General features: G+C 45.5%; 1 protein-coding gene across 1 annotated transcript in view; it reads left to right on the forward strand.

Moving 5' to 3' along the window:
• The first annotated feature begins 8,474 nt into the window (after positions 1-8,474).
• Positions 8,475-14,580, forward strand: part of LOC145355743 (ubiquitin-conjugating enzyme E2 L3) — a 51,959-nt gene continuing 45,853 nt past the window's right edge. Inside the window, exon 1 of the mRNA XM_080208074.1 lies at positions 8,475-8,535. Coding sequence (XP_080064200.1) covers positions 8,509-8,535 — 27 coding nt within the window. The 5' untranslated portion in view covers positions 8,475-8,508. The remainder of the gene's footprint in view (positions 8,536-14,580) is intronic.

The raw sequence follows: 14,580 nt of genomic DNA on the forward strand, positions 1-14,580 counted from the left end.
CGTTTTGGTTAAGAGTTGGGAATCTTTAAAATAACACAATGAACAATGGAGATGACTCAGCCCCTCTTCCTGTGTTGGTTCCTTGAAGCAGTCATCCAATTAATCCCAAGGCCATGCTCTTCCTTCTAGGGGAGCAGGTGGTGTAGTGGCGCTGTCACGGGGCTAATAATCCAGGCCAGTTCTCTGGGGACATGGGTTCAAATCCCACCATGGCAACTGGTGGAATTTAAATCCAGGTGATAAATCTGGAATTGGGAATTAAAAGCTAGACTTTGGGATAGCAACCGTGAGATGATTGGCCTTAAGGGAAGGAAATCTGCCACTCTTACCTGGTCTGGCTTACTTGTGACTCCAATGCTGTTGACTGTGAAATGGGCCAGCAGGCCATTCAGCTGTATCAAATGATTACAGAACAGTCAATAAATAATGAAACTGGACGAACCACCCAGCATTGATGTAGAAACGACAATGGCAAACCCAACCCTGTCGACACTGAAAATTCCTCCTTACTAACATCTGGGGGCTTGTGCTGGAAGAGCTATCTTACAAGCAACAGCCTGGCATATCAAACTCATGGAATTATACCCTACAGACAACGTCTCAGGCAGTACCATCATCATCCCTGGGTAGGTTCCATCTCATTGACAAGACAGACTCAACAGTGGTAGCAGCACACTGGTATATAGTTGTGAAACCGATGAATCAGTAAACTGATGAATCAGTACTCAGGCCCACACTTCTTCCATATGCCCTTAAACCTGCACATTTACCATGGCTGATCCACCTAACCTGCACATTTTTGGACTGTGGGAGCAAATTGGAGCACCCGGAGGAAACCCACGCACACCTGGGGAGAACGTGCAAACTCAACACAGACAATCACCCAAGCCGGGAATCAAACCCGTGTCCCAGGTATTGTGCTTTTGTGCGGTGGAATTGGTTCCTGCTGCGTTCAGTTTCAGGATGTAACATAGGGGCAACAAGAACCAATACTGGATACATTGAAGTTGGCAAGTTTGCAGAATGTACTCTGGGTGAAGGACTTCAATGCCCATCACCATGACTGGCACGGTAGCACCACTATTGACCAGGCTGGACGAGTCCTACAAGACATAGCTAAAGTTTTTTTTAAAATTTTATTTATTAATCACAAGTAGGCTTACATTCACATCGCAATGAAGTTACTGTGAAAATCCCCTAGTTGCCACACGCCGGTGCCTGTTCAGGTACACTGAGGGAGAATTTAGCATGGCCAATGCCCCTAACCAGTACGTCTTTCAGACTGTGAGAGGAAACAGGAGCACCCGGAGGAAATCCGCTCAGACACAGGGAGAATGTGCAGACTCTACACAGACGGTAACCAACCCGGGAATCGAACCCGAGTTTCTGACGCTGTGAGGTAGCAGTGCTAACCACCGTGCCGCCCACACGGTGCTAGACTGGGTCTGCGGCAGGTGGTGAGGGAACCAACAAAAAGGAAAATCTGTGATTTTTCTGGCTGGCTGGCCCCCAGCGCGCAACATGTTTAGAGTGGAGTGGGGTCAGAGATTCGCAAGTGAATGGGTTAGCGAGTTCTGCACCGTGCCAAACCTCGTCAGTCTCCTCCCACTCCTGAATGTAATCTAGTTCCTGCCCTGACAGTCAGGTGGGCACTGGCAGGGTGCCGAGGCAGTGCCAAAGGGGTTGGGGCATGAGAGGGTGGAGCTTGAAGTAGGGTTGGGGGGGTTCAGGGCCTGAGTGGGCTGGTGCATGAGCTGGTGGGGGCATGAAGAGAAGTCATGAAGGGGGCATGAATTGGGGGAATGAAGGGGAGAATGAAGCGGGGGAATGTGGGAGGGAATGAAGGGGAATATGAAAGGGGGCATGAAGGAGGGTTATGAAGATGGCATAAAGGGAGGTTATGTAGGGAAGCATGAAGAGGGAGCATTAAGAGGGGATCATGAAGGGGTGTCACGATGGAGGCAAATCAAAAAAGGAGGGTTCGTGAATGGACTTATGAAGGACAGCATGAAGGGGCTGTGGAGGCATGAAGTAGGGTGGTCAAGAATAGGGGGTATGTCTGGTGTGAATCACACTGGTTGTCTTGCTTGAAATGACACTTGGTCATTTTTTGGGAAAATCCCACCTGTAGGCTCGGATTCTCCAATCTCATTTTTATCTGCCACCGTTCTGCCAAAACTCCATTCACTGCAGTGGAACCAGTGTCCCAGCCGTGGACTTAGGGCTTTAAGCTTCATTTTTGTTTCTGTATTTGATGCTAAGAAAGGGTTAAGAACTTAGATTTTGCTTTCATTTTTAAAAGTTGCCCACAAGTCTATGGGTCTTTCTAGATGGCTGCATTGTAATGAGTTTCTTTTTACCAAAAGCAAACACAGCGTATAAAAATTCAGCTTTCTGCTTAGCAACAGGCGCTCAACACAGAAAAGGAAGAGCAGTTTGAGTCGGTTAGAACAAGGTCACCTAGAAAGAAGCAACATTCCACAGCCAGTCTGAAACTAAAGAACAGAACAGTCTCAACGAAAAGAGGGAAAGTGACAAAAGAGAGTTCGAGGAAGACTCCCTGGATAGATTTTGTTACTTGTGTTATCCTTACAATTCTGTTGATATCTGTAAGGTATACTTGGAGTGAAGGAACAGTATATTATCATTTACCTTATCTTGTTTAATAACTGTTTTATTCTTTTTGTTAAAAGTTGATCAGCTGACAGCTAGGACTCTGTTCAGTAATCACCTTCTATGTATTTAAACAAGAAGTAAAAGTTAGGATTGATCAAGCTGGGTTTCAACCTGGGATCTGAAATGTCCAGCTGGGATTTGGATCTGAAATGGCCAGCAGTAACAACAGCTGGGATTGTATTTACTACCTTCAGCTCTGCTTTTGTAACTCATAGAATCATAGGAGAGGCCTTTGGCACACTGAGTCTGCACTGACACATGAGAAGCAACTGAACTCCCACCTAATCCTATTTACCGGCACTTGGCCCATAACCTTGAGTGCTATGGTGTGCCAAGTGTTCACACTTTTTAAAGGACGTGAGGCAATCTGCCTCTACCGCCTTCCCAGGCAGCACATTCCAGATCATCACCTCCTCCTGAGTAAAAATATTATTCCTCGCATCCTCCCTAAACCTCCAGACTCTTGAACCTATGTCCCCTCGTGACTGACCCTCCAACTAAGGGGAACAAGGGGAACAGCTATTCCTTATCCACTGTCCATGCCCCTCATAAACTTGTACACCTTGATCAGGTCACCCTTCTGTCTTCTCTGTTCCAATGAAAACAACCCAAGCCTACCCAACCTTGGACTTAAAGTGTTCCATCCCAGGCAGAATCCTGGTGAATTTCCTCTGCATCCCTCCAGTGCAATCATACCCTTCTTATAATGTGATGACCAGGACCACACACAGTGCAGTCCTCTCCTCATAAAAGCTACTCCTGACCCCTCTGCACTTGCAAATTACTGCCCCATTTCCAACATCTCTTTCCCCTCTGAAATCCTTGAACATGCTGTCACTTCCCAAATCCATACCCATCTTTCTCATAATTCCATATTGTAATCAACCAGGTTTCCTGTGCAACTACAGAACGTAACCGGACCATTTCTTTCATTCGTGGAACATGGGCGTCGCTGGCTGGCCAGCATTTAATGCCCATCTCTAGTTGCCCTTGAGAAGGTGATGGTGAGCTGCCTTCTTGAATCGCTGCAGCTCACGTGCTGTGGGTTGACTCACAGTGCAGCTAAGGAGGGAATTCCAGGATTTTGAACAAATGACTGCGAAGGAACGGCGATATATTTCCATGTCAGAATGGTGAGTGGCTTGGAGGGGAACTTGCAGGCGGTGGTGTTCCCATGTATCTGCTGCCCTTGTTCATCTAGATGGAAGTGGTCGTGGGCTTGAAAGATGCTGTCCGAGGATAAATTCACAAATTATATCGTACGTCACTGTGTTCTTCTTGACTTGTCTGTGGTCTTTGACACAGCTGACTACATGGTCATCCTCCAAGGCCTCTCCCCTGTTATCCAGATGGGTGGGACTGTGCTTGCTTATTCAAATCTATTTATTCACAGCCAGGGAATCACTTGCAATGGCTTCTCTTCCCACTCCTATATCATTACCTCTGGAATTCCCTAATGATCCCTACCATTTCTTAACTACCTGCTATGCCTGGGCATCCTCATCCAAAAGCATAACATCATACTTTGCACGTATGCCAATGATACACAGCTCTATTTCACAATCACTTCTGACAAAGGACGTTGCGACTCAGTGCAGCAGACAAACGTGAGCTTACTGGAAGCTGGGAGCAACTTTGGATGGCTTCCTGATGTTAAGACCCAGGGCAGAAACTCTAAGTTGTTTTGTGGAGTTAGCTGAGACCTTACATTTGATTTTTGTAATGGTGTGCATAAGGTGTTTCACTCCAGATATGTTTCAGGGGACCCGCTTTTATCAAACAAAGTTTATTTAAGCACACAGTTAAAATAAGAAAACTTTTACCAATGACAATAAACAACCATAATATAGTACAAACATTAACAGCCAACTAAGGCGTTCCAAGTCAAACAGCATCCCACAAACATATATCTCTTTCCAGACTTGGTACAAAAAGCAAGTATGCCCACGTGATGCTGGAATTTTTAGCTTCTTAACACTTGCCGTGAATTAGTCTTTTCAAAATGTCAGATTAAAACTTTTTGAAGCTTCCCAGTCCTGGAACTTCCAGCACACCTCTGGAGTGAGAGAGAGAGAGACATTGCCTGTCTCCACTAGTTTCTAGCTAGCAACTCACAGACAACAGAATTTCCAACTCCAAAGAGGGAAACAAAAGACGATGCTTTCTATCTCAAGTCGAAACAGCTTCTGAGCAAAATAAAAATAAAGCCTGGACTTTCCTGTGCAAAAAAAAAACTTTCCCCCAAGCATTGCCTGACCTGTCAATCTTTATTCACCAGCAGTTCCAAAAGGATCATAAAACCCCAGGACATTGCATTACTTCAGATTAAAAACAAACATGAAGTCCATTATATCCTTAAAGGCACAGTCCGTTACACTATAAACACTCCAATTCTGTAAGAGTGCATGTAATGTATAAGTGGGGCCAGGATTTTCAGATTACGAGATCATGGGCTTTGGTCCCATTGCTTAGTTAGTTAAAGCAACTATCTAGTAAAGAGAGAATCTTTGTTTATATCCCAGCCAGGTGTTTAAGGAGAGGAAGAAAAGAGCTGATGTTTTGAGTCCAGATGACCCTTTGTCAAAGCTCAGATTTTCCAGCATTTTTTTCTTTTGGTTTCAGATTCCAGCATCCACAGTAATTTGCTTTTATCTAGGATTTTAACCCAGCATCAGTAAAGGAACAGTGGATTATATTTCCAAGCCAGAATAGTGAATGACTTGGGGGGGGAAGCTCCAGCTGGTGGGTTTCCCAGGTATCTACTGCTCTTGTCCTTCTAGAGGTAGTGGTTGTGGGTTTGGAAGGTGCTGCCGAAGGAGCCTCCATGAGTTCCTGCAGTGTATCTTTTCAATGGTACACACTGCTCTGACTGAGGGAGTGAACGTTTGTGGAAGTAGTACCAACCAAACGGGCTGTTCTGTCCTGGATGGTGTCGAGCTTCTTGAGAGTTGCTGATGATCTTATCCAGGCAAGTGGAGAGTATTTCATTACAATCTTGACTTGTGCTTTGTGGATAGTGGACAGTACTGGGGAGTCAGGAGATGAGTTACTCGCCACAGGTTTCTTAGCTCTGAGCTGCTCTTGTAGTTTAAAATTTAAATGGTTGGTCCAGTTGAGTTTCTGGTCAATAGTAACCCCTAGGATGTTGATAGTGAGAAAATTCAGCGATGGTAATGCCATTGAATGTCAAGGAGCAACAGTTGGATTCTCTCTTGTTGGGGATGGTCATTGCCTGGCACTTATGTGGTGTGAATGTCACTTACCACTGATCAATCCAAGCCTGGATATTGACCAGGTCTTGCTGCATTTGGACATGGACTGCTCCGGTATCTGAGGAGTCACTGTGCTCCTACCCCTCACTCTGGTGCTCCATGTTAGCCATCACTCACCCCATAGTGACCCCTCACTGCGTCCCCACCCCTCGCTCTGCCCCCATTATCCCTCATTTCCTCCATGTGAACCATCACTCTGCACCTACCTCGCACTGACTCCTATCCCTCACCCTCACTCTGCCCCTATCCATTATCTCTCACTGTCTGTTAGTTAGTATGTGTATGTCTCTCTTTCTCTGTGACTGAGTCTTTGGGCCCCTATCCATTATCTTTCTGTCAGTGAGTGAGTGTCTGTCTGTCAGTATGTGTGTGTCTCTGTGTCTGGGCCCCTATCCATTCTCCCTCAGTGTCTCAGGGCCCTCACTCTGCCCCTATCCATTCTCCCTCAGTGTCTCAGGGCCCTCACTCTGTCCTATCCCTCATTCTGTCCCCATATGTGACCCCTCACTCTATCCGTAATCACCCTATCCATAATCTCTCTGTTAGTCTGTGTCTCTCTTTCTCTGAGTATCTCTCTCTCTCTCTGGGCTCCTATCCATTCTCCCTCACTCTGCCCCTATCCATTATCTCTATCTCTGTCAGTGTGTCTCTCTCTTTGTCAGTGAGTGTCTCCCTCTCTGTCTGGGCACCTATCGATTATCTCTTCTCCGAGCCCCTACCCATTATTTTTCTCTATGAGTGTGTGTCTCTCTGTGAGTATGACTGTATCTCTATCTCTCTGGGCCCTCACTCTGCCCTTATCCATTATCTGTGTGTGTGTGTGTGTGTGTGTGTGTGTCTCTCTCTCTCTGTCAGTGTGTGTGTGTGTCTTTCTCTCTCTGGGCCCTTATCCATTATCTCTCTGTGTGTGTCTCTCTCTGTCAGTGTGAATATCTCTCTCTCTGGGCCCCTATTCGATGTTTCTCTCTCTCTCTCTGAGCCCCTATTCAATCTCTCTGTCTCTTTCTCTCTCTGGGCCCCTATTCAGTCTCTCTCTCTCTGTCAGTGTGTGTGTCTCTCTATCTCTCTCTGTCAGTATGTGTGTCTGTCTCTCTCTGTCAGTGTGTGTCTCTCTCTCTGTCAGTGTGTGTCTCTCTATCTCTGTCAGTGTGTGTGTGTCTCTCTCTGTCAGTGTGTGTCTCTCTATCTCTGTCAGAGTGTGTATGTCTCTCTCTCTGTCAGTGTGTGTCTCTCTATCTCTGTCAGAGTGTGTGTGTCTCTCTCTCTGTCAGTGTGTGTCTCTCTATCTCTGTCAGAGTGTGTATGTCTCTCTCTCTGTCAGTGTGTGTCTCTCCCTCTCTCTGTCAGAGTGTGTGTCTCTCTCTCTGTCAGTGTGTGTCTCTCCCTCTCTCTCTGTCAGAGTGTGTGTCTCTCTCTCTGTCAGTGTGTGTGTCTCTCTCTCTCTGTCAGTGTGTGTGTCTCTCTCTCTCTGTCAGTGTGTGTCTCTCTATCTCTCCCTCTCTGTCAGTGTGTGTCTCTCTATCTCTCTCTCTCTGTCAGTGTGTGTCTCTCTCTCTGTCAGAGTGTGTGTGTCTCTCTCTGTCAGTGTGTGTCTCTCTCTCTCTGTCAGTGTGTGTGTCTCTCTCTCTGTCAGTGTGTGTGTCTCTCTCTCTCTGTCAGTGTGTCTCTCTCTCTCTGTCAGTGTGTGTGTCTCTCTCTCTCTGTCAGTGTGTGTCTCTCTCTCTGTCAGTGTGTGTCTCTCTCTCTCTCTCTCTGTCAGTGTGTGTCTCTCTCTCTGTCAGTGTGTGTGTCTCTCTCTCTCTGTCAGTGTGTGTCTCTCTCTCTGTCAGTGTGTGTCTCTCTCTCTCTCTCTCTGTCAGTGTGTGTCTCTCTCTCTGTCAGTGTGTGTGTCTCTCTCTCTCTGTCAGTGTGTGTCTCTCTCTCTGTCAGTGTGTGTGTCTCTCTCTCTGTCAGTGTGTGTGTCTCTCTCTCTCTGTCAGTGTGTGTGTCTCTCTCTCTCTGTCAGTGTGTGTCTCTCTCTCTGTCAGTGTGTGTGTCTCTCTCTCTCTGTCAGTGTGTGTGTCTCTCTCTCTCTGTCAGTGTGTGTCTCTCTCTCTGTCAGTGTGTGTGTCTCTCTCTCTGTCAGTGTGTGTGTCTCTCTCTCTCTCTGTCAGTGTGTGTGTCTCTCTCTCTGTCAGTGTGTGTGTCTCTCTCTCTCTCTGTCAGTGTGTGTCTCTCTCTCTGTCAGTGTGTGTGTGTCTCTCTCTGTCAGTGTGTGTGTCTCTCTCTCTGTCAGTGTGTGTGTCTCTCTCTCTGTCAGTGTGTGTCTCTCTCTCTCTGTCAGTGTGTGTGTGTCTCTCTCTGTCAGTGTGTGTGTCTCTCTCTCTGTCAGTGTGTCTCTCTCTCTCTCTCTCTGTCAGTGTGTGTGTCTCTCTCTCTGTCAGTGTGTGTCTCTCCCTCAGCCTCTCTGGGCCCTCAGGCCCCTCCCCCCCGCTGCGGGCGGCGGCTCCTGATTGGCTGCGCGGCGCGGGGAGGGGGAGACAGGAAGCGCGGGGGTCGCTGGGAAGTTCGGCTGATCAAGATGGCGGGCAGCAAGCGGCTGATGAAGGTAGAGGGGGGGAGAGAGCGGGCCCGGGCACTGGGAACGCAGCCTGGGGATGGGAGGGGGCGGAAAAACCGGGGACCCGGGAAACCAGCTCGGGGGAGAAAACCCGGGACTGGGGGAGGGGAGGAAAAACCCCACCGGAGAAATCCGGGTACGGAGACGGGGGGGGGGAAACAGGATTAAAAAAAATAACGGTGCCGGGGTGGGCGGGGCGGGATAGCGGTTAGGGGGGCATGGGGGGTATCAAATATAAACCGCAGCATTAAATAGGTCCACAAATACCATCTCCAAACAGCGGCCAACCGGGCTGCCTCCAAATGGCGCCCGGCAGCCGGCGGGGATCGCCGCCAACTGAAGCCGCCGCCTGTTTATGTTTAATTAACCCCCCCCCCTTTGGCTGGGGGAGGAGGAGGAGTGGGAGAGAGAGGGGTGTGAGGGGCATTTAATTGGAAGGGTTTCCTTTTCCTTCCCCCCCTCTTTTTTTTTGGGGTGGGGTGTGCTGCGGGATGGGCCCCGGGCCTGATCCGCCCGCTTCATTGCCAGCCCCTCCCCTGTCTCCAGGGGCTGGATTCTCCCCACTTCCCTTTCCACCCCACCCCCCCCACATTCTTATAAATGTTGAACCTGTACTCAAATTGGGAATCCCCCTTTTTTTCTCTCTCTCTCTTTCACACACACCCCCAGTGGTGGTAGTTGGAAAGGGGGTGGAAGTCATTGAAACGTGCTCTGCTTTGACTCAGCAGTTTCCTGTTTCTCTGCATCCTGGGGACAAGATGTCTTTTCCTTTCCCCTCTTTGAAAGCATCTTTTTTGCCTTTCTCTCTACCCGCCCCCCCCCCCCACCCCGTTTTGTAATGTTAATATTTGGAAATTAATTTTTTTTGTTGCAGTAAATAAGATAGGGGGAATAGCATACTTGATCTGTAAAATGTTAATAGCAGCTTCCTCCAAGGGCACACAGTTGACAATGAAATTACTTCAGATTTCTTCTCTTGATTAGGTACAGAAAGCAAAAAATGGAGAGAGCAAAAAGATGGGATCAAAGAAAATTACAGGAACAGGCCCTTCAGCTTGGAGGACTGAAGGGCCTGTTCCTATGCTGTAATTTTCTATGATCCCATCTTTTTGCTCTCTTCATTTTTTTGCTTTCTGTACCTGCTTTGAAACTGAGCCTATTTTGACTTGGCGTTGCGCGGTTGGTTTGTAAAGAATTTTCCATCTGGTTAAAGAGCTCCATGCCTGACTGGACCCCTCTCTGGGTCCCAGGCACTTTAGAAGGCGCTTGCACTTTTTGGTCTAGTTGGTTGACAGCAGCTTGCAGTACAGTAGGGCTGTATGAAAACTTAACGATCTCCATTGCCCATGAGAATTTTTAAAAATAGGAAGGAAAGGAATTACAAAATATTGGATCTGTAAAAAAGAATTAGAAACTGAAATTTTACTTCTGTTATGTGAAATCTATATAGTCATTCTGAAGATATGTGTGTAATAGGCAGGGACGTATAAGATGATGAATGGGATGGATAGGATAGAGGTGGAGAGACTCTTCCTGCTCAGAAAGGATAGTAGGACTAGGGGGCACAGCCTCAAGATAAAGGGGGGGGGGGGCGGTTTAGAACGGAGTTGAGGAGGAACTTCTTCACTCAAAGGGTGGTGAATCTCTGGAATTCTCTGCCCGTTGAAGTGGTGGAGGCTACCTCGCTAAATATTTTTAAGACGCGGGTTGATGGGTTTTTGATGAGAGGGGATTAAGGGTTATGGGGAGAGGGCGGGAATGTGGAACTGAGCGACGACAGATCAGCCATGATCTTATTGAATGGCAGGGCAGGCTCGAAGGGCTAGATGGCCTACTCCTGCTCCTATTTCTTATGTTCTTATATGTTCTTATGAATGGCTGTACATTTTTATTGCCTGTCCTTGGTTGCCTGAACAGGCTGATGTCTCGGGTGGCTGTTTTGGATGGGTTTTATGTAACCCACATGCTAGGCTGCTTCAGAGGGCAAAGAGCAAAATTACTTTTTAGTTGAAAATCAAAATTGCTTGAAATGGTCACTGGGTCAGGCAGCATCATGTTAGAAGGCAGGTAAGGATGGCAGCCTTCTTTCCCACAGTCACTGTAGCCAACCATTTGTGTTTTTGAGTGTTGGGGCTTCATGGCCTCTGAAAGAACAAATAACATTATAACATAGGAACCAGCCCATCGGCTCTTTAAGTCTGCACTGACCATGATACCCATCTGAACTAAAACCCCCACCCTTCCGGACACCATATCCCTCTATTCCCATTCTATTCATCTATTTGTCAAGACGCCCCTTAAAAGTCACTATCGTATCTGCTTCTAACTATTCATTTTGTCAATACCCCTCATATTCTTGTAGATTTCTATCAGGTCGCGCCTCAACCTCCGTTGTTCCAGTGAGAACAAACCAACTTTCTCCAACCTCTCCTCATAGCTAATGCCATCCATACCAGGCAACATCCTGGTAAATCTTTTCTGTACCCTTTCCAAAGCCTCCACATCCTTGTAGTGTGGCGACCAGAATTGAACACTATATTCCAAATGTGGCCTAACTAACATGACTTGCTAATTTGTAAACTTAATGCCCAGGCTCTGGCAAGTGTGCTGTATGCTTTCTTGACTATCTTCTTCACCTCCTTTGCCACTTTGTGACCTGCACATCTGTACTCTCAGATCCCTCTGCCTATCAGTACTCTGAAGGGTTCTGCCATTTACTGTAATTTGCTGACACAAGCATTTTATTTTCAGATTTTAAAAATCTCATTTGCCATTTGTCAATTTTAATACTTTTATCACTCCACTATTATTTGCGGGACTTTCTCTTATGGCTTAGTGGTCTAGGTCAGTTAATAGATAAACTAAAGCAATGCCCTGGGGTCCTTGACTTGAATCCCACCATGGTAGGGTGGTACAATCATCATATGACAGGCGTCGGTGAGCTAAAAAATATATTTTACTTAGCAACATACAGCTCCAGTTTTTCTAAATATTCCTATTTTCTATCTATAATAAACATGCTTCTTGTATCCTACATGCACATGTGCCTGAAGAGATCTGTGCTCACATGCACAATTCACGTATTCAGAATAATTTCCTCACATAAGTAAAATGGTACTGCAACATTTTAATCTGCCTTGAATCCTGTTGCCGTATCCTGTTTGTATCAAAGTGAGAAATATATAAAAGCAGGAGGTTAAGAAGTAATGTATCTTTTTAAGCATTGATTTCAAACAAAGCTTTTTATCTTTCATTTGATAAGCTGAACTCGTATGTTTTAAATTGATGTGGCCCACATCAAATTTTGTATTCAGGAAAGTTACTGGTGACACAGCATGTTTCTTGGGCATTTACCCTGCCGAATGTCATAATTATTTGATTCAGTATCTCATGATTAGGATAGCATATTGAGCCATGTCACAATGCAATTAAATATTTCTTTTTAAAAAAAAGGAATATGGACATAAGTGAATGATTATAGATTAGAAGCATTCTGAAGCTTGTGGACAGGTTTTAACCTCCATCTTGCTTTTTTAAAAGAATTCACTATATGTTAACACAAATAAAAATAAATATAATCCAAACTTTTTCTTAACTACATGTTTAAGAAACTGCAATTGCTGATTTGATGCGATATAAAGAACAGCTTGCTTTGCGTTTTTGTGACACAGATTACAATTGATAACACTTGCAAAATGGGTGTCATTTCTAGAGCACATGCTGCTATCAGTTTCGTATGAGCTGATAGCTTAGTAAATTCTACCAAAGCATTCTGTGGACTTGGATTGATATAGTTTCTATGCAAATGCTATTTTAACTGCTGTTAGAATGGAAAGCAGAAAATTGTAAGGGATGAAATCTGCTGGTCTTGAAATATTTCATATTCAAGATAGAAGTTCCAATCAAATGTATACATTTACCTAAGTGTTTTGAATCAAATTTGAGAATTTTGAATAAATTTGGAAATGGGTGGCACGGTAGCATGGTGGTTAGCACTGCTGCTTCACAGCTCTAGGGACCTGGGTTTGAATCCTGGCTCGGGTCAGTGTCTGTGTGGAATTCGCACGTTCTCCTCACGTCTGCGTGGGTTTCCTCCGGGTGCCCCGGTTTCCTCCCACAGTTCAAAGATGTGCGGGTTAGGTTGATTGGCCATGCTAAAATTGCCCCTTAGTGTCCTGAGGTGCTTAGGTTAGAGGGATTAGTGGGTAAAGTTTGTAGGGATATGGGGGTAGGGCCTAGGTGGGATTGTGGTTGGTGCAGACTTGATGGGCCAAAGGGCCTCTCTCTGCACTGTATGGTTCTAAAAAGAATACTTCACTTAAAAAGCCACACCAACCTAATCTGTTTGGCATTGTAATAAAATTAGGATCTGCCGGAGTTTACTTTAGCATAAAACAGTTTTTTACTTTCTGATCTGCGTTGCCTTTATGAAAATAACAATTGGTTTATGGTTTCAGGGTGCTGGATGTTTGTCGCAGAGAATCAGTAGAAACATGGCTGGCCAGTTGGTGGTCTTCTGTGCAGTGACTGTTTATATACTCTGGAATCTTGTCTTTGTGGCCATTCTACTCTCAAACACAAATGGAGAATATGATGGAGGTTGATAGTATTGGGGGAGGGGTGTGGTGGTGGAGTGAATCACAGATGAAACAACAACCCATCAACTTAAGTGCATTGAGATCAATTATAGTTCCCATTCTGGCACCACCGCTGAATCAATCTCAATCAGCATAGACTGAGAATCAAAGCAGGAACCTGCTTGGGGGGAGGGGGGGAATATAGAATTGGAAAAAAGATGTAATACTCTTGCTGAATTTGGATTAATCACCTTAGTTAAGCTGTATCAGAATATTATTTGGCATTCTACAGTGGCTAGTGACGATTGCACTTTGTGCAAGCATACATGACAAAAGTTGTGAAATTGCTACTGGAAACTTAATAAGCAGGGACAGGAACGGTTGTTGCAGGTTGTGGGGTTTAGATGTTTCAGTAAGATCAGGGAAGGTGGTAAAAGAGGGGAAGGTGTGGCATTGTTAGTCAAGGACAGTATTATGGTGGCAGAAAGGACGTTTGATGAGGATTCATCGGCTGAGGCTAGAAACAGGAAAGGAGAGGTTAGGAGTTTTCTATAGGCCTCAAAGTTCCAGAGATGTAGAGGAAAGGATTGCAAAGTTGATTCTGGATAGGAGCAAAAGTAACAGGGTAGTTTTTATGGGGGACTTAATTTTACAAATATTGACTAGAATTGCTATAGTTTGAGTACTTTAGATGGGTCAGTTTTTGTTCAATGTGTACAGGAGGGTTTCCTGATGGTATGTAGATAGGCCAACGAGAGGCGAGGGTTTTGGTACTGGGTAATGAACCAGGCCAGGTGTTAGATTTGGATGTAGGTAAACACTTTGACTATAATTCGGTTAAGTTTACTTTAGCAATGGAAAGGGATAGGTATATACCATAGGGCAAGAGTTATTGCTGGGGGAAAGGAAATTATGTTGCGATTAGGCAAGATTTAGGATGCATAGGATGTGGAAGGTAACTGCAGAGGATGGGCACAATTGAAACGTGGAGCTTGTTCAAGGAACAGCTACTGCATGTCCTTGATAAGTATGTACCTGGCAGGGAGGAAGTGGTTGAACGAGAGAACTGTTGTTTACTAAAGAAGTTGAATCTCTTGTGAAGAGGAAGAAGGAGACTCATGTTATGAGGTGTGAAGACTCAGGACGTTTGAGAATTATAAGTTAGCCAGGAAAGACCTAAAAAGAGAGTAAAGAAGAGCCCGAAGGGGACATGAGAAGTCTTTAGCAGGTAGGGCCAAGGAAAACCCTAAAAGTCTCTATAGGTATGTCAGGAATAAAAGAATGACTAGGGTAAGATTAAGACCAGTCAAGGACAATAGTGGGAAATTGTGCGTGGAGGCCAAAGAGATAGGAGAGACGCTAAATGAATATTTTTTGTCAGTATTCACACAGGAAAAAGACAGTGTTTTTGAGGAGAATACCAAGATACAAGCTATTAGACAGGGCGAATTGAGGT

This window comes from Carcharhinus amblyrhynchos, chromosome 20 (genome assembly GCF_965287045.1).
Source record: "Carcharhinus amblyrhynchos chromosome 20, sCarAmb.v2.hapA, whole genome shotgun sequence".
In the NCBI taxonomy this organism is placed as follows: domain Eukaryota; kingdom Metazoa; phylum Chordata; class Chondrichthyes; order Carcharhiniformes; family Carcharhinidae; genus Carcharhinus; species Carcharhinus amblyrhynchos.